Source organism: Battus philenor, unplaced genomic scaffold, assembly GCF_028537555.1.
Source record: "Battus philenor isolate CCGP_79_NKW_IND1 unplaced genomic scaffold, ilBatPhil1.0.hap1 SCAF_2, whole genome shotgun sequence".
Classification (NCBI taxonomy): Eukaryota; Metazoa; Arthropoda; class Insecta; order Lepidoptera; family Papilionidae; genus Battus; species Battus philenor.
In genome coordinates, this window is record NW_027181682.1 from 12,039,920 (window position 1) to 12,065,853 (window position 25,934).

A 25,934-nucleotide genomic window follows, 5' to 3' on the forward strand; every position below is an offset into this window, starting at 1 on the left:
CGTCTAGAAAGTCGTTGATATCACAGTACTAACATTTCCTGCGAAACATTATGTTCACTGATGAGTTCCGTTTTGTAGGCATCATAGTTAATGTAGCTGGGCTAATGAGACTTACCACCGCATTGTTATAGCCGCACCGTGTTCATCCTCCTCCAGACGGAAGAACGCCCTACTCGTCCTGTTATATCCCAGTAAAATAAAACTCTATTAATATATCGGACATACTATCTAACATTTTAAGTAAAATTTTGTATTAAGCAGAATTTACATTTTTTTTACGATGATGACTTGCCAAAATGGATGTTGATAGAATTTTTAAATAATATGTAAATTATAAAATGATTTATTTATGATACCAAATTCCTAACTATGTTTGATATTATTTTTAACTTCTCAAAATTTTTGAAATGGCCTTCCCATTTTTATATTATGTCATTATTATTTAATCTAGCTGTAAGTTTACCGAAAATAATAAATGAAATAAAAAATTAGGCAAGACAATTAGACATCGGATAGTACAAATAAAAAACCTCTTTACACTATTTTTATAACCAATTTCAAAATTAATACAATAATTGAAAACATCGATAGCAATTTATTTTTAATAATCATCGGTTAATATTATTGAGTATGTTATGAATGATATATAAGTTCACTGCTATTCGGATTTGAAGCGTAAAACCATGAAAAATACCATGTGTCTTGTGCGCTACTTAACGCAATGTTTTATTAGCACAGTAGTTTTACGTTTTAGCTACGAATCCTTTTACACCGTTATTAATAAAGAAATATCTACATTGACGTCATTGAAACCATAAGAGTTTTCTTGCTATTTCCTTGTTTATTTTAGTCAACAAGATATACTTTTGCAAACTTTTTTGATACTTACATTACTTTGATTTAAATTATTAGCAATTACTGCATCATAACTGTAAATACCTATAAACTACTTTATTATATTTGCCGGTTAATATTTACTAACCACAAATTGTAGTGGGAAACGTCATAAATTCCGATTAATTTATAAACAATGTCTTTATTTGTAAAAAGAATACACATATTTCATAATTACATATAAATTACATTTTTAAAAGTAGAAGAGCATCATGATGACTCATCACAAAATTAACCCATTTTTTTCTGTTTTATTTATATGCGGCTAACATCACTTAGCAGTTTTGTGGTAATCACGAATAAACCGTTTAATAAAACAAATCACCAATTTATTATAAAAAATAATAAAGGGTAATTGGTTATAGGAGTAAAGGTTTCAAAGACGTGAATTTATAGCTAATTTTTCAACAAATATCTTTGAAACTTACCTTTATTTCCCATCAATCTACATAAAGTAAACGTTCTGAAAAATGTTGCATTAATTTATTCTTTCTATTCCAATGCGACAGGCCAATATCTTCTGTCAGTATAAAGTATGCAGAGATAGATAGTAAAGATTTATTAATTTTAATAATTTGAAAACGCCTATTTTACTATATTATCATTATGTTATTATTTCTGAAACCATTGATTTTTGGATAGGGCATACCATACATTAATTGACAGAAAATAGGTTATACATTGACCCCTTTAAAACTTTTACACCTGTAACCGATCACGGTGTGATTACATGTTTGTATTTTCGGATGGCTGTATGATGCAAAAACGATTAGTTTTTTCAATAGACCGTAAATACTAATAGAAGGTGTGCTAGCGGCGTTCGGCGGGCGCGGTAAGATAAGCTGCAGGTTACATCAGATTGCGTGGCGCGTGCGCAAGCCGCTATATAAGAAGCGGCGCGGCGACTCGCCTCTCATTCACAAATCAAAGTTATAGATGTCAAGTCAATTTTAATTTGTGGAAATGTTCTACTCTCCCATGCATTATTCTATAAACTTGAATAATATACTCAATTACGAACAGTGGTGGCTTAGTGACAATTGGTGTGACAGTCATTCCCCGCGTTTTGAACATCAACAAAGATAACACGAGCGTCGCTGATCAAGTGATTAAAGGGTAAATATTATTTGTTTTCGCTAATTCACTTCGATTAGTGACCTTATTCGTTAATTATGTCAACATAAATTGTTTATAAACATGATAGAAAGCTCGTTTCTACGCTAGTAATCCTTATTTTAAAATAAGAGAAAAATGAAAGACGAGTACTTTAATTTTTAATGTAACTTTAGATATACAGAAACTGAACTATTGTAGGGTCAATTGAAGTCATCGAATTATCATTTTCGACACATTATGTACGTCAACAAGCGATAAAGCTCAAGTGATCGTACTTATTCGCAAGTTCATGATAAAAACTAAACTTGCGCCGATAACTGATAACCTCACACCAGTGACAAATAAGCAGAAGTTTTAATTTCAGAGTAATGCTTTAGAATGATGTTATTAAAAAAGATGCCTGTAAATTACTCTTTTTTTGGTATTTCTATAATATGATTTTTTAAATTTATTACCGCATGAATAGATATTTCCAAAATTCAATTATAATAGTTTATAGGTATTCAATTCGTAATTCCGTTATTTAACCAAATAATGCAAAAATTAAAATTTCTAAAAACTAATTTTTAATACGTCTTTTCAGAAAGTGACTATAAAGTGACGGAACGCTTCATAAATATCAGCGTATCCTGAATATCAAAACAGAGCAAGTACAATAAGAATAAAGATAATTTAAAAATTAGCCCGCAAATAATGGCTACTGTACAAACGCCTCCTGAACTGAATCTCCCGTCCCCGCTACCGGTCGGTCAAAATTCATCAGACTTGGATCTTATGGCCTTGACCATGGCAGCTCTGCGCCTTGTGAGCCCCTGGAAAGTTGAAACTAAACAAAACCAATGGCAAGCTCGCATTGAACCTGGAACCCCGGAAGCTAAAGAAAGAACGCTAACCTTAGCCGAAGTCTCTCAACACGATACACTTCAAGACTGCTGGGTCGTAATCTATGACCGCGTATATGATATCACTTCATTTTTTGATGAGGTAAATTGAACATGTTTTTTTGCTCACGCATTTTGTCAGACTTTATTCATAAGTAGAATTACTATTCGTGTTAAAAGTATTAATTTTACTATTATGTATTCTGTTTAATTAAAATCACAAACATATTATTATTTTTAGCACCCTGGTGGAGCGGACATAATGCTGGAATACGCAGGAGGTGATGCTAGCACCGCATTCAGAAGTTCTGGTCATTCCAAAATGGCTACAAAAGCTCTCGATCGTTTCATGGTTGGGGAACTTCCTATGCACGAGCGGATGTATCGGCGACCTGGGGGGATGCGTCTAAGCGATATACCGGAGTAACGGCGAACTCCATGATTTACTTAATTTTTTCTGAATGATGAAAAATAATTTGGTCTTCACATTTTTAATTTTTTTATTGCTTAGCGCATTTGACGTTCAAATGTAACTTTCAAAGAGACAGGCAAAATATCTACTTATATTTTTTTTTACTATGATAAGGACCTATAATTTTATTTACGTACCTAAAGTATTAGTTCGTTATTATATTTTGACGGATATATTTCTGCATTTATTTCGATGTTTTGCATTTCTCGTATCTTTAATTTCAGTATTAAACTGATTCTTTAGTTTTATTTCTTTTTTTTTAAAAGCCCAACGGCTAACCAAGGAGTTCCTAATGTTTTATTTATATAATCATGTATTAAATAAATTTATTAATTTATTCAGAATTGTTATTTCCCTGCTCTTAAATAATCAAGACAGCTTACATATTTAACAACGTTACGTCATACATATGATATCATTTGCAATTACACGATAACACAACTCATAAAAAAATCATTGAAATAAAACACGAATATCGAACATATTCATGTTAAATTATAATAATTATTTGGACTAGACTGAGTCAAAGATTTTTTGTGGGATGAGGCGAAAGGTTTTCCAAAAATGGAACAACATATATGTTCCGCTTGAAGAGTAGATCAAGGCTAACGACAATAATTCAAATTTTGAAAGCTCTGTCATACGTCCACCAGAGTGCTTAACACACTCACGGTATTATATCAGAATATTGAAAACCAGCTAGGTGTGCTAGAGGTAAATTCTTTTTTTTTTAAATAATTAACGTAAAGGACCACGTGTTTACCATGTGTGTATATGTAATACAAAAAGATGCCCCCAGTAAGTGAACCGGCCACGTAGTCAAGGTAGTTGCAAGTCGCTTGATGCGGGTAGAGCAAAACCTGTCACCGTGGCCATTTTTGGGTGGAATCCTATGCCTTGTAGTGTGCGCTTATCGGCTGGTATGATGATGATGAAATGGAATACGTAATACCTTTGTTGCCCGTATATGTTGTATCCAAACTTGTACCTAATAGTTGACTGTTGTTATCAGGAAAACTACTTTGTTATTCGTATTCCATTGTATAGTCACAGATAGTATTTCAAGACTTCTTGTTTCCTGAAGACTATCCAGGTATTTCCCTTATGATGAATGCATTGCACATATTAACGTTATCATTTCCTTGTCATATTTTGAATCTGATGTATTCGGATTTTTAGGTACTCCTATGATTTAAAATATGCTAAGTTCAATATTGCCAATTCCAGTAGCAGTGAGAGGTATCGCTTGTGCATATATTGTAAAGGTATCTATTACAATTATTAAAGTTATTCCTCCGCTGCCTTAAAAATAAACATGCTTAATGCTGTCATATTTGTTGATGAATTTTTGCAATGATATTTTAAGAGTACTTTAATCTCAGGACGAGGTTCCCTTTCCTAACTGAAATAACCAGTTAAGTAAGCCGCATTACTGTTCCATACTGAACTCTATTACGGAATGCTTGTATAGAAAGAGTTAAATAGACATATATTTATACATCTGCGGGAATAAAATCATGAAGAGTTCCCACAGCCGCGCGACGCATGAGTTATAATCTTGATGCACTTTAGCCGTGACTTCTTTTGTTAATTCTTTCTTTGTTGGAAGTGTGAAGTCGTTCGGCATTCATGGCTTTTTTAATTAGGTATATAACCATATTAGTAAGTAACAAATATTATTTAATTTTGTTTAAAATTTATTAAACATGTCAAAAACTGTTTTTGTTGCTAGTGTTCTCTTGTTGTCATAAGAAGGTTAAAAATCTAAACTTTACTTAATCGGACGGTACCGCATTAGCGTCATAGCCATTATTATCTAATAGAATTAAAGTGTAATAAGGAATAAAAACAAACGAAAAAGTGCATTTAATAATTTATTTATATTGTTTGACACAACATTTATGTACGTAACAAGAAGAATACCCGAAGCGCCCAATAGAAACTAGAATCAAATGGAGCTCCCATAAAATAGCATCTTGCTTAAAAATCCTACGAGGGTTCAAGACGCACCCTGAGAAGAATCCACAACAAACTCAGACGGGTTGATAGTTATGCCAGTTGTTAGAGCACATTCCTCAGCTTTCTACCACTTAAAAATAGGTTAACACTATAAGTTCTCTTTTCTCAAAAAATTGTTTTCAATTTTTTTACATTTCTTGGTAATTTACAAACATTAAAGGTAATATAACATACACTTTTGCCCACAAAAGAGTTACTAATTTTATGGAGCATTAAATTTTAAGTTTTTTTTTTTATTTTTAGATATTAAAATTAAATACAAACATTTGGCATTACAATTACAACACAAGTTGAGATAGAGTTAATATGTTAGAATTAGAGATAATGTATCAGGATTACAGTTAATACATCAGACTTGAAGTTAATGTGTCAGTATGAGAGTTAATGTGTCAGGTTGAGAGTTAATGTGTCAGAATGAGAGTTAATGTCTCCGGATCACAGTTAAATTAATCTCTTATATGATCAGATTTTATGCTTACCCTACGAGCAATGCTGTATGCGTTCCAATGCGAGGCTTTCCAAGGGTAGATAGGCCTGTCAGTTTTCATTGGTTCTTCTGAAATTCCGTTTTTCCTGGTTTCCCACGGTTGGTTCTTAATTCGAACTACCGCTTCTAGGTTTATGAATATTTTGACCACTGGAACCCACGTACTAACTGCTTCAGTGAGGTTAGAGGACGAGGTTTTTTCTGAAGGAACAATAGGAATGTTCCTTTCGAAGAGCAAATCAAGACTTACATTATTTTAATCCGAATTTTAAAACTCAAGTTCCAGTTGTCATAGTACTAGGAAGCTACATGTAATTCTATCTTTATTACCTAATAACAATTAAGGTTATCGTTCACTAAGCATGTGTAAATATTAAAAGTATATAGAATAATATTTTTTTTAATATTTAGTCAATTCTTTATGAAAATCAGTACGAAGCCTTTTATTCAGCTAGAATTAAAAAGTAATGTACGGGACTCGTATACAGATGCGAGACTACTGCACGATATCGTTACTTTTAAAATTGATTTGCCATTTCACATTCTCGAATTAAAACTTCTTTCCGTACCTGAAAAATGAAATCATTATTATTATACTATTTCTAGAAGTCACTGATTAATTGAAACCTTTTGTTAGACAGTATTCTTCTTTTCAGCCGATAGACGTCTACTACCATACATAGGCCTTCTCTAGAATTCTCTATCGTTACGATAACCGGTCATGCGCTGCCCGCATCCAGCGACTTCCCGTGACCTTAATAATTTCATTGGTCCACTTAATGAGGAGCCAACCCACGCCGCGTACACCGGCTCGTGGTCAAAACTCGTGAACCTTTCGGCCCCTGCCACTTCAGACGAGCAATTTTCAGACCATCGTCAATGACGTTTTGTGGTTTAATCTTAATTATATCTCGCAGCGAAACTCTTAACATAGCTCTCTCCATCGCTTTCTGGGTGTCCTTGAGCCTACTTATAAGGCCCATCATCAACGACAACGTCTCGGATCGGTAAGATATCACCGATAACAGATACTGGTATACTAATCCTGTGGGCCCGGCATAGAATAGACCCCATCATCTTATGGATGTCGTAAGAGGCGGTAGAGGGATCTGTTTCTAGAGGATGGGCAGCAGCGTCCTCTGCATATCACAACACCACACTGCGATCGCCAAGCCGCTTGCCAATCGTGGTGATTATGGTATATCGATCCATCATAATGAAGTAAAATGCATAAAAGAACAACAATTATTATATAAATATTATGAACCTATGAACTTGGCGCATAAGTCCTTGTTACCATTTATCATATATACACATGATTATTATTACCGGTTAAAGCGGTTTGTACGTCATTGACTCAATTAATTACAAATTTTATCGAGTAAATAGCATAAATTACATATGTAGGCGTTTACAAATTTATTACTAACCAATATAGCCACTGCCATATTATCAAATATATTTAAGTGATAACTAAAACTATTACGTAGAAATGTCATCCGACACGGTAGAATTAATTATAGAACTTTTTGATATAATCTGACGTAATGAGTGAATAGAGACTTATATTGACTCTTGGTGAGTATTGACTCTGTGTTTGGCACTAATCGGTGTAACATAACTCCTGAAGATGCCCCGTGGAGGGGTGAAACACGTGTTGAGTAATTTGGCGGTGGCGGTTGTGTGATTCGCATTGTTTGCCGCATACGCATTTATAAGCGGGCTGGCAGGTGGTGCACTTTATTGCACGACTACCACCGCATGTGCGGGAGTGGCTAAAAATTGGTCCTTTTCTTACTTAGGATGGACTTCCGCAAGGTAACGCCTGATTCCATTAAATACGAATAGAGATACGTCACATTTGTATTTTTTTAAACATTATATATCAATTTTTTGTTATACTAGTGACATCTTCATGGCAGTTGAGTCCAATGCTATGCTGCCCAAAGGCTGAAGAGGCTTTAGGGGCCAGCTCGGAGGCTTTAGAACCAACTATTGTATATACTCTTCATTTTGCAGCTAAAGACAAAAAGGAAAAAGATAAAGGATATTGTGATGAGACTCTTTTCTTGTTCTCTGCGGCTGGGTAGTAGAGCTGTGAGGAAAAAAGTATCCGCAATATTGTAAAAACAAAGAGGAAAAAAATCATCCAAGTCAATGCTGAAAAAGATTTGTACTCACCCACTATTTAATTGTCTAGGCTTTGGGTTGTATTGGGTTGGGGCCGAAAAGTAAGATACTCTTAAGCATTTCGTTTTAATTTTTCTTTAAAATTGCTGAGCGTAAATTTTTTGATTGATTTTTAACAAGAGTAGTTGGAACCGGCCAAGATACAGCTGCGGTTAAAATTCGGGTGTTAAGGAACGAATATGAGTGAGTGGGATTTTTTTCCACAAAATTGAGCGATTTCAGCACGAAGCGAGACTTAAAGCCTTGTGACACCTTCAAAATGATTTGGACTGAGCCAAATGCTAATCAAAAACAGACGCTTGGCAAATGTAAAAAAATTTACTTACCTTCCCTTAATTCCCGTTAGTTTAAATGATAATTTCACTTTACCTTTTGATCACAGTAGTATATGGTATCTTGCTATATACTTGGATTCAAATGCAATCTTAAAATTATTGTACATTCAAAAGACAAAATTGTCCCTTTTTGGACCAAACCGTTCAAGTTTTTATTTATGAAATTAATATTATAGATTAAAAGGAGTGTAAAACAGTTTTCAGTTAATTTCTTATTTTTCCTACATTCCAAATCTCAAGCCGTTGAGAGGAACGCATGTTCTAATAATACAGGAATTAAAATTTAAACTTGAAAACATTTTACGTTTCATCCAGCTTCAGCAAAGTGAAGTTGCGGAACTATAGTATGTAAAACCAAATAAAAAAATCATTTGCAAAGGTAGCCGTATATCTAGAAGTAATCGGAACTAAACGTATAAACAACATTTATTTAATATTAAAGAAAAACAACACTCACATTAATTTGTTGATGGACGGTGTTGGACGAGAAACGAAATATTTACAGTAGATAACAAGACCTAGCAACATCATTATCGCCGTGACCTGTATGGTCCATTCACGAGGCAACTCGCACTTTGAAACTTTCACTTCATCTGGACTCACTGTCACCTGCGCACATATAAACTAATTGAAATTGTAGTTACAGATTACACCAGCAAATTATTTTAAAGAAAAAAAATGTTTTGTATATTCTTCTCTCATGGGTGGTAAAGTTGACAAATAAATTGTTGACATCAGAAATACTAACATTAATTAATTCAAAAAAGAAGTTTAAACAATTTTCCGCAGAAATGAAAGGAATAACCCTAAATGAATAGGCCTGTTATTTGCTGATGCATTTATAAAAATAAAGATTAGCTAATTCCTCTCATAGATATTTTAGTAGAAACCCCCACAGGCCGTTAACTTTATCAAAAAGTTTAAATTATACAATATTAATCGTTTTATTAAATGTTTTACTAATCGATGAAAAACGTGTAATGGCCATTTAAATTTTGGAAACAATGTGAATAACGTCGATCGTCTACAAAGATACAAAACGCTCGATATACAAGTACAGTCATGCACATTAGAAAGATACGGAATTACTCTTCGATAATCTGACATCGTTCGTAAGCACCGACCAAATCTGATCACGTGCGCGTCTGTACGTGTTTTTACGTGTATTCAACAAAAAATTTCCATACCTAAGTCAACCTCTTTATGTAGAAATGACCTTCCTAATTATTAAAATATTCACTTGATCTCCGCATTAAATTAAACAAATAGCATTCTTGAGCACAAGGAAAACGTGACGATTCCAAGATCCATAGGCATCCGTACATTAATTACGTTTCCTATAGACGCAATAATATTTTTTTCATTGAATTCGATCAATGATGTACTTTTTTACCTTTTAATATCAAAAAACTTCGCTAAGAAATAAAAATTCAATTAGCAGTCGTTTTTTTCATCATTTGACACAGGTTTCACAGCCATGACACAGGTTTTACTTAAAACTGGATCTTCAGGTTTCTCGTATACGATTGGAAATTCAAAAAATGTTGTGTAATTCCAGTTTTTGCTTTCGCGAACAAATTGTTTTAATATGTGATCATAAGTTTTATATAATGAATATTAAATGACCGACAGTTTGGAATAAAACTGAAAAAAAAAATCACTGCTTAATGTAGAGTAATGATTATTTGTTCTATATTCGTTAGGGAAATGATTTAAAAATACACATTCTTCTCTTCTATGTTTTTCTACTTTAATGAGTTTTTAAAGCTTCAAAGTTGACAAACAAGCTATACATTTATCCCTTTAAAACTTTTACAACTATAACTAATCATCCTATAAGTTGCAGTGAGGAACCAGTGAAGCATACAGTTGACACTTCACAGGCAGATATATCGTGGGTGACATCTATCAAACGAACAAGAGAGACCTTTCGCAAAACAAATATATATTTTAGACCAAATATCATTTTAGGTAATACGTTCGGTAGCGATTGAATTCAGAATCAGTTACATAAGTCAAAAGTTTGTGAAAAATGCACTTTTAATGAAGTAAAAGTTTTTTTGACCTTGATATTAAAATGATGTTCATCCAAAATACAATTTACTTCGCATAAATAAAAAATAAAAACAAAAATATTTTTTTACGTAGCACCTAATTTTCGTGTTGTCGAAAGTAAGCCTAAAAAGCTTAAGTAAATGTTAATATATTCTGATAAACAGTCAGGCCTAGTTACAGCATAAATTTGTTCCTTACTGTATGTAAGGACGCTAAATTTTGTATTGCCCAGGTCGTTGAAATCCTTAAAAACGATCATGACGGTAATTCATTGATACAAAAGTGAATAACGAAGGACGTACCAAATAATATTTCGGATCCAATCTCTTCCGCCAGGAGAATGACGGAACAGTGTATTCATGGAACTCGATCTTGTGATCCGGTGTGGGTGCGAAACTGTGTTTTACTAAACAACTGTGATGCGTGTGTCCACCAAAAGCAGCCCGAGGGAGCAAACTCTCCACCAGATACTCGGTCGACTCTTTTGAAAGACAATCCCGTCGTTCCTCGAATAATTTGCTCTTCTTGCATACGGGCGGAGGATCGGACTCTATACACACGCTGTCTGACTCCCTATATAACGGAAAATGCTGAAACACCAAATATAATTATCAAAAAATTAAAAAAATACTATTTTTTAATTGTGAGGTTTATTTAAAAAAGTTGGAAAGTTTGCTAGCTCAAGAGCAATATACTAAAACGTGAACTTAGTTCTAAAGAAATTAAAATTAGAATTAATCTTGATGCAACATGCATGATTGATGCACACGTCAATTAAATAACAAGAACATCGTAATGATATAATTTGACAGATTAAATTTAAATGTCGAACTATAGAACTTTGTTTGTCATATATTTCTTATAAAATATAGAAAGAATACACATAACCAAATATTTCAGATTGAATCAATAATAATATTTAAATTCCAAATAACAATTCGTTGGATTATTTTCAATCCGAATTCTTAACGATTAAGCGAGCACCAAAACTTTTATACTTATAAGTACAAGCTAATATTAGAACATAAACGAGGCAGCATATTCATTGGTGATTGACATATTGTGGAGACGCTTCCATCAGATTTCCGCCGATGTACTGACTCATCAATACATCCAGGGAACAACACAGCTTAGAACTTTGATATTTGGTTGAAATATTTCTTTGGTAAAGTAGATGACAGCTAAGAACAAATAATTCGAAATTCTACACCCAAAGGGGTTGAAGGTACGTTCATAAAGCTTGCGAAGCGGGCGTGAGACAGCTAACTAATGATGTAGAAATAGCTTTTTAAGTTAAAATCCAGTTAAGCTTACTAAACGAAATGAGTAGCTGAGATCTTGAAGAAATCGTTATATATTCATTACAATTGCCAACGCTAAATGCAGCAATGCAATAATCTTAATTTTTATTAAACAAAGGATTAACCATTACTACAACATACCTGCAAAACAATAGGTCTACTGTACTGTTCTAACTTCGTATGGCTTTTGCACAACGCCGATCCACTGCTACACTTTAAAATATCTACGAGAATAAAATAAATAAAAATATTAAATTTCTAAATTCAAATAATGCATTGAATATATTATATTATTAAGATAATATGTTAGGGTGATTCATTATATATATATATGTAAAAGATTAGTGTCCCACATTGTGTACCGTCAAAATATGGTACACCCTGACCAAAAATATATGGTTTCCGAAATAATGAATACTGTAATGATAACTGAGATGGAAATAGAGTATTCCAAATTGGGTTACAACATTTAGAGACAGATAGTAAAATAAATTTTACTATCTGTCTCTGCAGACTTTGTACTGCCCAATATAATAATGGCCGTAAGCATCTCTACAGAAAAAGTAAATTAATGTACCATATTTTAGAGTCACAAATTTATACTGGGTAATGAAATAAACATAAAAGCTGTAAAATTTATTGCTGACAGAGCCATACATTCACCCCAAAAAAATCGTTTATACCTATAACCAATCGCCCCATAAATAAAGCAGTAGTCAGTTGTTTAGGACTATGCATTAGCAGTGATAGCCCAGCGCTAGAGGACGGAGACTTATGATCATAGGTCGCGGGTTCGATTCCCGAGACACGATCTTGTATAATTCACACTTTGTGCATTAATTATACAGAATTGCAATTGTTCACAAACAAGTTTCCCTCTATTAATAATTTTGAGGAAAGCCTATGCCTTGCAATGAGCTGAAGCTGAGCGAAGATTCCTTACAATCTTACGTGATCGTGAATGGATCCTCAACAGATGTAAGTTCCATAAATATTTACGAAAATAATATTGCAAAAAAAGTATTAACTTAGAAGCAAATAAATGCATTTTTGTAATTGTCCAAAGCTAAAGAAAGATTTATACAGAGGCAAAATAACAGAAAAAAGATAAGTTGAAGGAGAAGGTGATATATAAATCCTTACCATCGAACCTAGTATAGATACAGACTACCTACTATTACTACCTGGAAACAATTTGTAACTTGTATGAAAGGAAAAAGAAACCTTGTCAGTATGCAAATGATCTTTCTTACTATGAATCAAACAATGTTAAAAAATTAACACTAACCAGCGATTTTATCAATTTCAGTTACTGCCCGCGAGCACAATGAACAACCGTCCCCCTCCATAGCCATAGAATTGATAAGGATGAAATGGTTACCACGAAGACTTACAACTCTTACAGGTGGCGCATTCAGTTTCTTCTCAAATCTCTTTACTAGTTGTGGTGTAATCCTTCAAACATACATAGTTAAACATAATTAGATAAACATTTTTTACACTGGATTTCTCCACGATGCACATTTTGCATGATGCATCTGCATTCAGTTTTGATTAAACAATGTGGTAGCATAGAAACCCAAAAAAAATATTGGATGTACCAATTTGTACCAAAGCCTAAAAGGGGTAATAAATCGTAGACCAAAAATTATACCACATGCCTATAGAAATGGTGACTCACAATCAATAGCTCTGGAATTACCCGCTTAACTCGAAGACAATATAAAATGGTGTTTAACAAGACCTCATCATGTAAATAATGGACTAAATGAAAAATAACTAGAAAATCAAAAATTCAACCAAAAAAGGTATTTTACCATTAGAGTTATTAATTACATTTTTATAAAAAAAATCAATAATAGACACATAATAAACAAATATACGTACAAAAATTAAAAAAAACTCAGTGTATACATTTCAAATTATTCAGTCGCATCTACTTTTCCATTTTTCTGCCTTAATACTTATCAAGAAGTTATCCAATTTATTTTTTTTCTTTTTGTGTTCTGTAAATTATTTGTAAAACAAAAGGTCTCTTTAACACCACATCTTTCCTTTGAACTCTTGTCCAAATTTGGGTAATTATCAATTAATTGGTCAATTTTAGGGATTAAACTAAGTTTGACAAATGCTGCTACAAGTGCAGTTTGATTTTCTTCCCATTATATTGTCTATTATATTAGCCTGCCTATTCCTTGAGCCCATCAATAGAAACACATGCTGATGTTTCTTGCTTTATTTCTCCACAATCTTTAACATTAATCTCTTCTAAACCAGACTGTTTTGCCAATTCCATTATTTCATATGTAGCAACTGGGTATTTAGTGTCACTGCCTGGTTGTTTGGATCTGGCCAGAAGTTACCAGAGAAGGTTTACGTTTTCTACAGCATTAATGATATTTTAGTTTCCCAAAACTCCCTTATTATTTTTCTGTTCGCTTATCAAATAAAAAAAATCGATGTTAATAATGTATTCTGTAGAATAGTTAACTCTTTCAATAATAGTCAAAGCATCAGCATTTTGTATTCTTATTTTAATGTTTAAATTTATTAAACCATTTGCCTCACTCTAAATGTAATAAAATATTCTTCCTGCTTTTCTTCTATTGAAATATATTGCATGATAGATTGGCTGAATAGAATATTGAGCTAAAGTTCACCATCAGCCCATAAAGAAAGTTTGATTAAGTATAAGATTGTTGTTGTAGTTACCGAAGATGTTAATTTTCATTTATTATTAAGAACAGTCCTTATTATTGAAATTGCCAAATTCAATGCAACATAATTTTGAGATTGAATCGCTTGCATCTTAGTTTCTTTTGAATTGATTTTTCTTGTTGCTTTATATTCATTTTGTTTTACTATCATTGGCGATAACAACTAAAATCATAATATTTGTCACTACTTAAAACATAATGTTATTTAAAACTAAAATAATGTCAACAAATATTTTAAAGGTTTTAAAATATTTTTGTATAGCACCACAGTATAGAAGAAAAAAAAATTGTTTTAGATATCACAAACCCCAACATTGTGAGCCTTTTGTGGGAATCACTCAATTCAAATGTAATTGAACTGAAACTGCACTAGTATGAAACAGTGTTAAGTGTCATGTTGTAATATGTTTTTGTAAAGCCACTAGAAGAGGAGACAACTTGTGGAAAAGATGAGATTGATGACAAGTGATGATTCTTTTTTGTAAAGAACCAAATGAGAAGAAAAGCACTGTGTTGACTTCATAAATGGGATTTAGATATTGACATAAATCATTAATTTTTTTCCAGCTTTACAATAGATTAAGAAAAATATTTCTGCTCAAAATGTTTGAGTATAACTCATGATTATCAAAAAATAAACCTTATATGAGACTTAATCATTGTTAATGTGTTCTTAATTTACATTTTCCTCTTTATTTAGAATGATTTTAATATTAACTTACTTAAAATTTTCTTTAATAAGCTCTTATATTTGCTCTAAAATTCATGGGAAAGCAGTAAATATATTTATCATTCAGGAAAAACTGAGTATAACCATGATAATTCAGGACTTGAAAATACAAAATTCAGTACAGCAGCACTTTTACAATTGTAAGTTTAAGACAATTTTATTTGCGTAATGTTTTTTTTTAAGAATAGTTTACACTAATTTCACAGTTTGTAGATTAATGGTATTTAATATCTTTTGGTGCAAAGTATTAGTGCGAATCCTGATGTACTAATAGAAACCCATGTAAATTGCATCTTGAAATGATAATTACAAGCCCATATTTAATTAAAAAAGGCAATTTAATTGTTATATTTACCTGAAGTGCAATCCGATATCATGATTACCTACTACCGAATATAAAGTAATTTCTTCTGGAACTTTAAAAACTGAGTAAAACTTCTTCACATTATCATTAAATTCATTTTGTGAACTCCATTTACCATCATCAAATAAGTCTCCTACAAATCATAAAGAACAGTTATATTGATCGTGAAGCAAGTGAATATTTAATTCCCGTAAAACGACAAAGTCTTTATAAACCTCCTACCTAAAACAAATACTAATTCCGGTTGATGGATAGTAATAGCTGCTTGAAAGGCTCTTTTCATCTGCCACTCTTTTCTCCAGTCTTCAAGCGTGAATCTGTCTTTCGCCCCATAAAGATGAGTATCAGCTAAAATCATTGCATGTACTGGATCCAAGCCATCTTTGGGCTTCTTCGAGAGAGTCGGCCATCCGCACTAATACAAACAGTTAGAACGCTTTTATTAAACACTTTCTATTTGAGATAATTTTAACCACGATGTCTAATATACCTGAATTTGGTTAACGTAATAAATCATCCATTCACAATAAAAACAAACAAAAATTACGCCGACTACAAAATGAACAATAACACTAAACGTGTTTCGTTGACCGCTTGATAAAATGAATACCATTGTCCTGTCGTTTATAAACTCAGCAACTCTTTAAATTAAAAGCAAGTTACTTAAAGTTGTCCAATTTCTAAAGCGTTGAAAATTCTTTATTCTCTTATTAAATTCAACAACAAATCTTTATTACTGAAGATAAATACACACGAAATTTTGACGTAATTTTAATCAATACACATTGTATTGATTATAACTGTACCGTCTATCCATTTAATTGTATGGCACAAGAATCATACAGACATTGGGTATTTTCGATATTTAATAATTTTCTATGCCAATTTTTGCCAAAATATACAAAATATTTTCCAAACCTACCAATAAAAGTGTACAATAGATTAAAAGTCATACCTGATCATTAAAAGTCAACTAAAATTTCTTAATATTTAACATTTCAAATATTTATAAAAATTATTTTAAAACTGTACATAATATGTAATATAACACTTTTTAATTTTTTTTGATATTTATTTAACTTTCACTTTCGGTTGTGATTACGCCGAACAGCTGATTGTCAAAATGAAGTTTTTGTTTGCTTCTTTATCTTATTGTTTCAAAACCAATAATAATCAAATAAATTGACAAATACTGTAGGGAATATTATTAAATAACAAGTATAAATTTAATAAAAATGTCGATGCATTGGAGTTCGGAAGTTATGAAGTGGGAGTACAGGGAATTACAAGCTACTGCTATGTCTGTTGATTATTCGGGTAATAATATCTTGTTAGCTGGAAGAAGGTGGTTGGCCATAAAGCACATTAACCTAGACGACGATACAGGAGGAGACATTGTAAAAAAATATCCGCGACATAGCAAATATGACGCTGCTGGTGCAGAATGGTGTCAAACTTATAAAGGGAGAAATCTTTGTGCAATTGCGGTAAGTAATCTTTGAAAAAAGCTTTTAACACTGCTTTTTCGTTGCATTCTGCATTCGACTCCGCCTAATCTTCCCCTTATCCTTATGTAGTTCATACATTTCGTTTATTTTTTACCTAATTTATCTAAGAATTATTTCTATGAATAGACTTCAAAAAATTATATTATTGTCATGGTTGTTGTTATAGAATAATCAGAGAGTTGATGTCTATGACTGGCGGGCAGGTAATGACCTCACTTGTATATGTTCCTTGCGTGGCCATACCAGAGTAGTCAGTGATACACATTTCCACAGACAAGACCACAATCTTATAGCAACTTGCTCAATAGATACATTCACACATTTATGGGACTTGAGAGATGTTAGAAAACCTATTATGTCCTTATGTGCTGTAGGTAAGTCATTTATTTCAATGTTTAATGTCAGAAAGTTTATAATATTAAACATATAATGCCATATATTAATGAAATCCTTAATATTTTACTGTAATAATAGAAAGTGATAGAGTTAATATCTAGGTCATATTCATATTTTTCAAACACTAAATGTGTAAAAAAAATTTTTTTCAAGAAATTCTTTCTGTCTCATATTTTTTTCAATACCTTCATTCAAGGCTAAAAATACTGATAGGTTTTCTAGAATTAAATATACATCTGTAGAAACAATGTTTCAACTATTATTAAATTGAATATTTTAGCTGGAGCCTCTCAGGTACAATGGAACAAAGTAGCCTCCCACATTGTTGCCACTGCACATGACGGAGATATAAAAATTTGGGACTACCGTAAACCAACTTCACCGATACATTATATTTCGGCACATTTATGTAAAATCCATGGTGTGGACTGGAGTCCACATCATGAATATCAATTAGTCACTTCCAGTCATGATGGCAGCATAAAGTTTTTTGACATTAATAATGCTAGAAGACCTGAAAATATTATAATGACAAATTTCCCTGTATGGAGAGCAATTTATACACCCTTTGGAAGTGGATTATTAACAATAGGTGTTGGATGGGGTGGTTTACCCAGAGTTGAGCAAGCAGGAGTCATTGGTATATGGGTTGGAGGAATTTTGACCCACAGATTAGTAGGGCATACAGACACTGTCCAAACTATGGTTTGGAGACCAAATACTTCTCCATCTAACTACCAGCTGATTACATGGGGCAGAGATCAGTCATTACGAGTGTGGACAATGCATCCATCTTTATTGAAAATGTGTTCCCATTATTTACCTGATGATGCAGAAAATGAGGAAGACAACAATAGTGATGGTAAATTTGGTGAATTTATATTAAATACCTAAATAAAAGATATTCTAAATCTTTCTAATTTCTCTTTCAACAGTTAGTTACGCTTCAACAATTGGTTCTGTTAATGATCTGTCATTAAGTGATAAAGGTCAAGACATCCAATTGGTATGTGTAACCTTTATTGATAAAACATGCATTCAATAATGTTTTCCATGGCATCATCTCTATTTGCATTTTCAGGCTAAGCTATCACATAAAGTCTCACCTTCAATAGATGAAGAATTTGAATCAATCCGTGAAATGGCAAATATTGAAGTAACTGATATGAACATAGAAACACGGACCTGCCAAATTCATTCAGAACGCAATGGTTACATTGCAAATTTACAGGTTACATTTCCAAGAAATGTCACTGAACTAACTATTCCAAAATTCTCTTGGCTCTCTGGAACTAATGTCGACAGCACCACTACCATAAAAATATTGCAAAATATTAACAAAACAGCTTATCATAAAAAGAAAGAAGGACACAGATGTTTATTGCATTGTTTAAAAACCTTGGCTACTTCCATTGATGAGGTAAAGTAAAATATAATATATTTACGATTATTTAATATCCAACAACATCAATGCAATATTTATTTACGCATAAGTAAATTTGCATTGAATAAACAGCTCAATAATGAAATTTAAATATTTTTAAACCTAAAATCGAACTTCTTTCTAATTAGAACTTCCTACCTTCACCACCACATATTTTTGGGACGATTCATAGTGTAAAAATCTAAGTTTACAAAGTATTTGGCAAAAGAAGTCTTCGATTGGTTTTTCTTAAAATGTAACTTGAAAAAATCTATCTTTTCTTAGACTTTTCCATTAATTTCAATATCACGATAGACTGTGATAACATGAGCAAAATTTTCCGATAGATTTGTAGAAAAACACAAATTTACTTTAAATATCTGCCAAACATGTTAAGTGATATTTTCACTCCATTGGCAATTACATAAAAGATTAGAGAAACAAACAAAAAATGTACAAATTCGTAATGCTTCTTATTTTGTTTATATTCTAACATGTAATATGTTCTAAGATTCCAGTTAAATCAAATGACGATTCAGACTCCATGAAGTCTAGTCAGAGAAGTCAGTCTGAAAGTGAAAACGCGGGAGATTCCTGCATTCCTTTTCCTCGAACTTGCGGAGCTAAATGGTGCGGCGTCAGCACTTTGGTTGTTTTTAATCGGCCACCTAACGCAAGGCGACTGTCATTGAAGCATGAGACTGGTACGCCCAGATCCATGTCGTCCTTGTCTTTAACCCCTGGCCTGTTCAGTGGAGGTTTCAATTCAATATCACCGCACGCAACCACAACACCTTCGCCAACAAATGCATCTGGTTTTCCGCAATTGCATCACAGACACACGTCAAATTCCATAACTACGTTCTATTTTCAAGACAGATGGGTAAGTCATGCACTTTCTTTATTCTGTTAATTACTTATATGACTAGGTATAACTGTGTCATTGCTTGCAGAAAGCGCAAAGCCGTCGAGCGGGTAATATACGCAGCCGTGGCAGTATATCTGGCTGTTCCTCGCCGCGTGTTGTACTATACGCTGCCAACAATTTATTTCCCCTTAATCGATCACTGGCTGAAAAATATGTTATCAATGCTGATGATCCCATAGGTAAGAACTTATTAAAACGATCAATATCAGATTAGATTATTAACATACAAGGTTATAGTCGTAAAAGCAATAAAAGGGTGTATGCTTAGCTAATTTGTCAACAAAAAACTTTATAGCTAACACCTATTTCCAATCAACCTGTACATATGATTACCTTGTAATAAGTTACAATATTTTATTATCTATTGGACTGCGAAAGGCCAATAATTTCTGGCAAAACAAAATCTGCACGAACAGATAATAAGCAATAATTAATTTTACTACCCGAACTACGCGATATAAATTATAAATTAGCTGAACAATTTTTATAAATATTTCAGTGCAATTTTTCAATGAGTTAGCTATTTACACAGATGTTTTCGAAATTTATAGAAATGTGTGAAAAAAACGCAAAAGTAGCAACTGAGGAAGGCGAAGGCGATCTAGCGCATGCATGGGGCTTAGCTGCACTGGCTGCTCGTGCATTGGCCGCTCGCCTATCCGACCATCTGGTTTCGAGTGAAGAGAGTATGGGCTGGGTCGGACACCCACTCTGTTGCAACCTCGTCCAGGCATTGTAAGATGTAATTGAAGTTCTATTTTAGAATTAAGTGACATTTAAATGCTCTGGTAATCCACCCTTACCCCGGAAACTTTACAATAAACCTCGAATTCAGAATGGTTTTTTATATGTATATACTTCAATCGTTTGTACTTAAAATTTTGAACTTATTTATCTTCCCCTAATATTTACATTATGTATAGTAAACTCGTGCAGCCGATGACCGTTGGGGTCGAAATGTTTTCGGATGGCAGTCACGAGCCGATGGGACCCGTGGGTTGCTCTACTCTAAGTGGACCCACAACATAATTAAAGTCGTGGGAAGTCGCTAGATGCGAGCAGTGCAGAACCGGTAACAGTGGCGGTCTTTGAGGCATGCCTATGCCATTCAGTTGGTGTCTATCGGCAAATAAGATAGTAAATGTAATTTTTTTTAATTTTGTCAATTTAAATATTTCAGAATTTCACACTACGCTAAAGCTTCAGATCTACAAATGGCGGCAATGCTAGCGAGTGCTTTTGCTGTATTCAATGACACCAATAGTTCAAGTTCACAGTCAACTATCAGTACATCGAGTTGCGTAAGTTTCTTCAATTAACTTTCGAATATAGTGTTAATTTGAAATAAAACACTTATTCCATTGTTTTATCATTTTTTTGTTATTAACATTTTAATGACCGGCTGTCGATTTGATTAGGCTAGACTGACAAGCAGCAAGCATTTCGCATTCCTTATTCAGATAATGAGTGCTTTTCTCTAAACTTCAGCTTTTAACTTGAATGAAATGGATAGTGTCGGTGAGTATTATCTCGGCGACCTGTCAGTTTTTCTTGACTGCCGTATAGCAAGTAGTACTGATAACGAATATTAAACTTCTGTATTCGACAAATGTTGTTTTATGGATAATGGTATATTTTATGTAAATAATAAACTGAAAATGTTTGTAATAGATAAAATAAATATTGTTTTAAAACTAAAATGATTAAAGTATAAGATTTTATTAAATTTGGTTACTCTTCAATGACACGAAGCGTAAAATTTTCCCTAAGCTTGCGATAAGCGCACATATTCTCGCACGTCAATCTTAGCCAAGCCGGTGTCTCGGACGACCTGCGGCTGAGTGGGCGATGAAAAGGGTATAGTATGTTCAAACCGTTACCGCTCGGTAAAGTGCGTTATTTACCTGTTTTTTTTTTCTATTGGGAGCCTCTCGTATTTTTTTCTATTGGGAGCCTCTCGTATTTTTTTCTATTGGGAGCCCCTATCTAGTTTGGGACAGGGACTTTATTGACACATATTTTTTTCAGAGTTTTATCTTTATTGGACACTCACTTTCATACTTCTCAATTTCTATTATTCTTTACTTTTATCCTTCACAATATCTTGCAATTTTTGTTCTTTCATTCCTTCTAGCTTTCATCGCCTTTCTTTCCTCATCTTTTTACTCTTAGGTGGCTAGGTACATTTTTATTTTCCAATCTTTATCTTTATTTTTTGATATCACAGATTTTTTTGGATTTGAACTTTTCAATACATTGCTAGACTTGTCTTATATTCTATTATTATTTGATTTTGGTTCCAGTTTTTCTTTTTAATAGCATTACTTACCACCCTGCGAGCAAACGATAGGAATGATGGGCGAAGGTTGTCGTCGTCTATCATTAAGGCGATGATTTCCATATCTACTTTCAGTTTAGTCGACGTTTCCAGGGCACTGCGCATCCCTGCATGTGCGGGACAATAGGCCACAAGGTGGGCCACGGTCTGGCCCACGCCCGGTTCGCAGTAGCACGAGGGGTCCTCCTTGAGCTTGAACCTGTGAAGGTACTCAGAGAACCCCCCGTGCCCTGTGAAGAGCTGGGCCAAGACCGCGTCCACCTCGACTTTGCGAAGCACGCGATAGGACTGCGTGGCATTCGGGAAAAATATCCTCGTTACCGAAGCCGTCTCTCCTTCCACATACCTCTTATTCCATTCGTCGAGCGTTTCCAGTCTAAGCTTCCGCTTGACTAATGAGATGGCGCATTCCTCATATGCAGGTTTGTATTTACTCTTCAGGGCCGCGTCCTTGGCCAACTGGTCCGCCCTCTCATTACCCTCCGCCCCTGCGTGCGCTTTCACCCAAAAGATACTTACATCCTTCTTCTTTCCTTCATTTTCCTTCCATCCTTCTTACACCGATTTGCTCAGACGGGTGTGTTAGCTTCAAGAAGCTTGGCGGCAACTCTAGTTCCCGGTCCCCCACCACGTGCCGAGAGAAACCTCGTAATTGCCTGGTTTGGCTTATTTACCTATTTTTAGTGTTACATGTTTGTAGCAACAATGAGCAAAACTAAATTCAATGCGTTCTCTTTTAAAGTAGTATTAACATATGATTACTTGATATTTTATATGGCATGGTAGTTAGGTCTTACAATTCTTCAATTAAAATTTTTGTAATAACCAGGGCTTTTTTATGAGGGCCTTAAAGGAATGTTCGAAAATGTTTGAAGTAAACATACAATCTTTTTAATAGGTCAAACTACCATTAAGTATTAAAAATAGAAAGGGAAATGTTATCCTATATCTTTATTATGACAAATTACGATAATAAGCGTGCTTCCAAAAAGGGATTCACAAAAAAGGCTTACATGTAACTATCGATAGTTATTATTAACATTTAAATATGTATGTTTATATATGTGTTATATCGACACCATCAAATATCGGTAAATAGTATAATATTTTAACAAACTATTAACACTTATATATATATATATATATAATTAGATATATCAAGTTTTATGTTAAATTGTGTATATTGCTTTAAGATAATTATGAATTTCAATTAAGCCATCATTTTCATTTAATTTTACAGGGTAATGGAAACTCGCCCTATAGTACCGTCAACCAGTACAGCGAGATCAGTGCAGACGGATGGACACTGCCTATAATACTGCGCAGTAACTCCTGCTCTGAAGCAGAGAACTTCCACACCGACTCAACTCTGTCCAAGTCGGAGCCAGCACCGGCTTGTGTTTTAGACGAACCGACCGTCCATTTGTACAACTGTTTTAAACGCATATACGCTGATATATTGCATCGCTGGCAACTTCTATATAAAAGAACAGAGGTGTGTAACTTTGTAAATGTTTTTAATAATCGATTAAATTTGTTCTCTAATTGATAGCTAAAGCTGTGTAATGGACTAGTTTCTTAGGAGTGAATCTATTTTACCGTGTAGCAACCACGACCAACCACTTTCTGGGTTGTTTCGACTGTCCACCTAGTTGGAGGTCTAGCCACGCCACGTCTACTCGCTGGTGGTCGAGAATCTTTCGGCAATAAGTTGGCTTAAGTAATTTTGAATTAATTTTAAATGAGTTTGATTTATGTCAGTGAATGTGAGTAACAACACAAACAAATTAGTTTATACGTTACAATATTTAAAACCGCTGAATTTTTCTTCGTAATAACGAAATAAAAAGTGAACCTAATAAAAATGTATTAGGTTATGAAGCTGGTGCGTGTGCGCTCAGAGCGCGCGGCGTGCTCGGGCGCGTGCGAAACGGTGTGGGAGTGCCTGTGCCGCGGCGGCGCGTGCGCAGGCTGCCGGCGGCCCGCGCTGCGATGCGCCGTGTGCGCGCTGCCCGTGCGCGGCCTGGCCGTCGCCTGCGCGCTTTGCGGGCACGCAGGACACGCACACCACCTCCTTAAATGGTACCCGCCCTTTCCTGTGTTACAAGTGTCGTCTTTGGACGACATATGCGCGAAGACTTGTGTTTACCAACATCGCGTATAGACGACATCCACGTGTCGACCTGTGTGCCCTTTCATTTGAGCGTGAGCCCTGCGATATGTTTATATTTACGCATAATCTACATCGATTACCATTCAGCAATGTCTCTCCGACGGTGCTCACTACTGTAGCAAAATAGTTAACGCATCTGTTGACTCGGGTAAACAAAAAAAATTCAAAATTTTTAATGCAATAAATAAATTAAAAGATAAACTAAACACAAGAAGGAATCTAATGTTTAGAACGAAGAGGTCTATATTTGTTGTGGAACGCCTGTCGCCGTCTAACGAGACATTGCATTCTGCAGCAAAATTGAAGCCGAAGAAATACGTTTGGATTAGGGATGTTAGGGTTTTGTGTTTGCAAAGCATAAGCCATCTTCGTTGTCTTGTTAATCAAAACCACTATGCCCAAAATAAGTTAAAATTATTGCTCCGTTTTATTTATTACAATTTTAATTCTCATATTAATGGTGTTACGAAATAATCAATCGAAATTAATACTTTAAAGATTCTTTACAAAAATATAGATAATTGCGCACAAAACTTATGATTTTTATAGAAGTGTATGTAGTAATAATTTTTATTTGTGTTAACGGAGACTTAGTTAAATTTTTTGACTATAGATATGCTGTTTATAGATTACAGGATTCTCAAAACTCGACTAGGATGAGACCTCTTAAAGATGAATTTGGATTGCCCACCAAAAAGTCCTATCATATATAAAAAGAAACATAACATAAATAAAATAAATTAAATCTTTATTGAATTTTCTATTATATTTTGTATTAAAATATTAATAAATGTTTCTATTTTAGGTTTACACATCATGACAACTGTCCGACAGGATGTGGCTGCAAATGTGTTATCGAAGGCACATCTGTATGGAAAGGTGTTAAATATGCTTAAATTAAGTGACATTTATAAGTTAATATATATATTTTTAACAATTATAAGATTTTAAATTATTCGAATTATATTTTTTTCCCAAACTAACACCTCCTTTTAATAGACACCAAGTGCAGTTGAACTTCGTCATACAGAATAGGTTCATTTGTAGAGCCTCGAGAGAATTCAGGTTCATAGAGAAGACCTCCACCTAGATCTGAACCTACTCCCTACTAACTTGTAAATTCCTTTTGGACTGCTCTTTTCAGTTGTAAATAATCACTCATAGCAGTCCCTGCCGTGTACGATTCATTGAAAATAAAACAGCAGTTTCTGCTTTTGTTACTTTATTTAACAATCTTCGTAAATTTATCATTTTATATAAATACGCAATGTGTATGTGCTTATAGAAAGATGTGTGAATTTCAAAATTAGTATATATATACTGAAAATTGTTAAAAAAAAATTTTTACAATTATACAAATTATTTGCTTTTGTTCACAATAACCTAAGTCTTTTTGCCAATTTATTTTTTTAATATAAAATGCAAATTACAAGTAGCATCGTGATTTGTGAAAAGCTTATTTTTTAAAAATATATCTAAGTACTGATCTTTTATCATTGTACTTATAACGAAAAACCTTACTTTTTCAATCTTTGTAAACAAACGTTTGAGATATGTCCTTGTATAACCTAAACTTAAAAAATCGACAGGCATTTGTACTATTGTAA

General features: G+C 33.6%; 3 protein-coding genes across 3 annotated transcripts; 2 read left to right on the forward strand and 1 right to left on the reverse strand.

Moving 5' to 3' along the window:
- Nucleotides 1-1,825: 1,825 nt before the first annotated feature.
- Nucleotides 1,826-3,676, forward strand: LOC137922358 (uncharacterized). The gene is made up of 3 exons (XM_068765340.1): nucleotides 1,826-2,010; nucleotides 2,594-2,994; nucleotides 3,133-3,676. The coding sequence occupies exons 2-3, from the start codon at nucleotides 2,704-2,706 to the stop codon at nucleotides 3,316-3,318; spliced, it is 477 nt and encodes a 158-aa protein (XP_068621441.1). The 5' UTR covers nucleotides 1,826-2,010; nucleotides 2,594-2,703; the 3' UTR covers nucleotides 3,319-3,676.
- A 1,568-nt stretch (nucleotides 3,677-5,244) lies between these two features.
- On the reverse strand, nucleotides 5,245-16,287 carry LOC137922330 (metallophosphoesterase 1-like). The gene is made up of 8 exons (XM_068765310.1): nucleotides 16,052-16,287; nucleotides 15,784-15,976; nucleotides 15,553-15,694; nucleotides 13,039-13,205; nucleotides 11,892-11,974; nucleotides 10,752-11,039; nucleotides 8,852-9,003; nucleotides 5,245-6,438 (listed from the first exon to the last, which is right to left on the reverse strand). The coding sequence occupies exons 1-8, from the start codon at nucleotides 16,172-16,174 to the stop codon at nucleotides 6,420-6,422; spliced, it is 1,167 nt and encodes a 388-aa protein (XP_068621411.1). The 5' UTR covers nucleotides 16,175-16,287; the 3' UTR covers nucleotides 5,245-6,419.
- Nucleotides 16,288-16,684: 397 nt separating this feature from the next.
- Wdr59 (WD repeat domain 59) lies at nucleotides 16,685-25,611 on the forward strand. The gene is made up of 12 exons (XM_068764923.1): nucleotides 16,685-17,048; nucleotides 17,236-17,443; nucleotides 17,746-18,327; nucleotides 18,401-18,471; nucleotides 18,547-18,885; nucleotides 19,400-19,771; nucleotides 19,842-19,995; nucleotides 20,368-20,551; nucleotides 20,997-21,117; nucleotides 23,395-23,649; nucleotides 24,028-24,236; nucleotides 25,133-25,611. The coding sequence occupies exons 1-12, from the start codon at nucleotides 16,797-16,799 to the stop codon at nucleotides 25,221-25,223; spliced, it is 2,838 nt and encodes a 945-aa protein (XP_068621024.1). The 5' UTR covers nucleotides 16,685-16,796; the 3' UTR covers nucleotides 25,224-25,611.
- Nucleotides 25,612-25,934: the final 323 nt, after the last annotated feature.

Bases quoted from the DNA above. Each gene is read 5' to 3' on its own strand.
- Wdr59 (XM_068764923.1), top strand. From the start codon at position 16,797: ATGTCGATGCATTGGAGTTCGGAAGTTATGAAGTGGGAGTACAGGGAA. The intron at 18,328-18,400 runs GTAAATTTGGTG...CTCTTTCAACAG, and splicing joins GGAAGACAACAATAGTGATG to TTAGTTACGCTTCAACAATT. The intron at 23,650-24,027 runs GTGTGTAACTTT...AAAATGTATTAG, and splicing joins TTCTATATAAAAGAACAGAG to GTTATGAAGCTGGTGCGTGT.
- LOC137922330 (XM_068765310.1), bottom strand. From the start codon at position 16,174: ATGGTATTCATTTTATCAAGCGGTCAACGAAACACGTTTAGTGTTATT. The intron at 15,695-15,783 runs GTAGGAGGTTTA...TATGATTTGTAG, and splicing joins GGAATTAGTATTTGTTTTAG to GAGACTTATTTGATGATGGT. The intron at 13,206-15,552 runs GTAAATATAACA...GTATGTTTGAAG, and splicing joins GATATCGGATTGCACTTCAG to GATTACACCACAACTAGTAA.
- LOC137922358 (XM_068765340.1), top strand. From the start codon at position 2,704: ATGGCTACTGTACAAACGCCTCCTGAACTGAATCTCCCGTCCCCGCTA. The intron at 2,995-3,132 runs GTAAATTGAACA...TATTATTTTTAG, and splicing joins TCACTTCATTTTTTGATGAG to CACCCTGGTGGAGCGGACAT.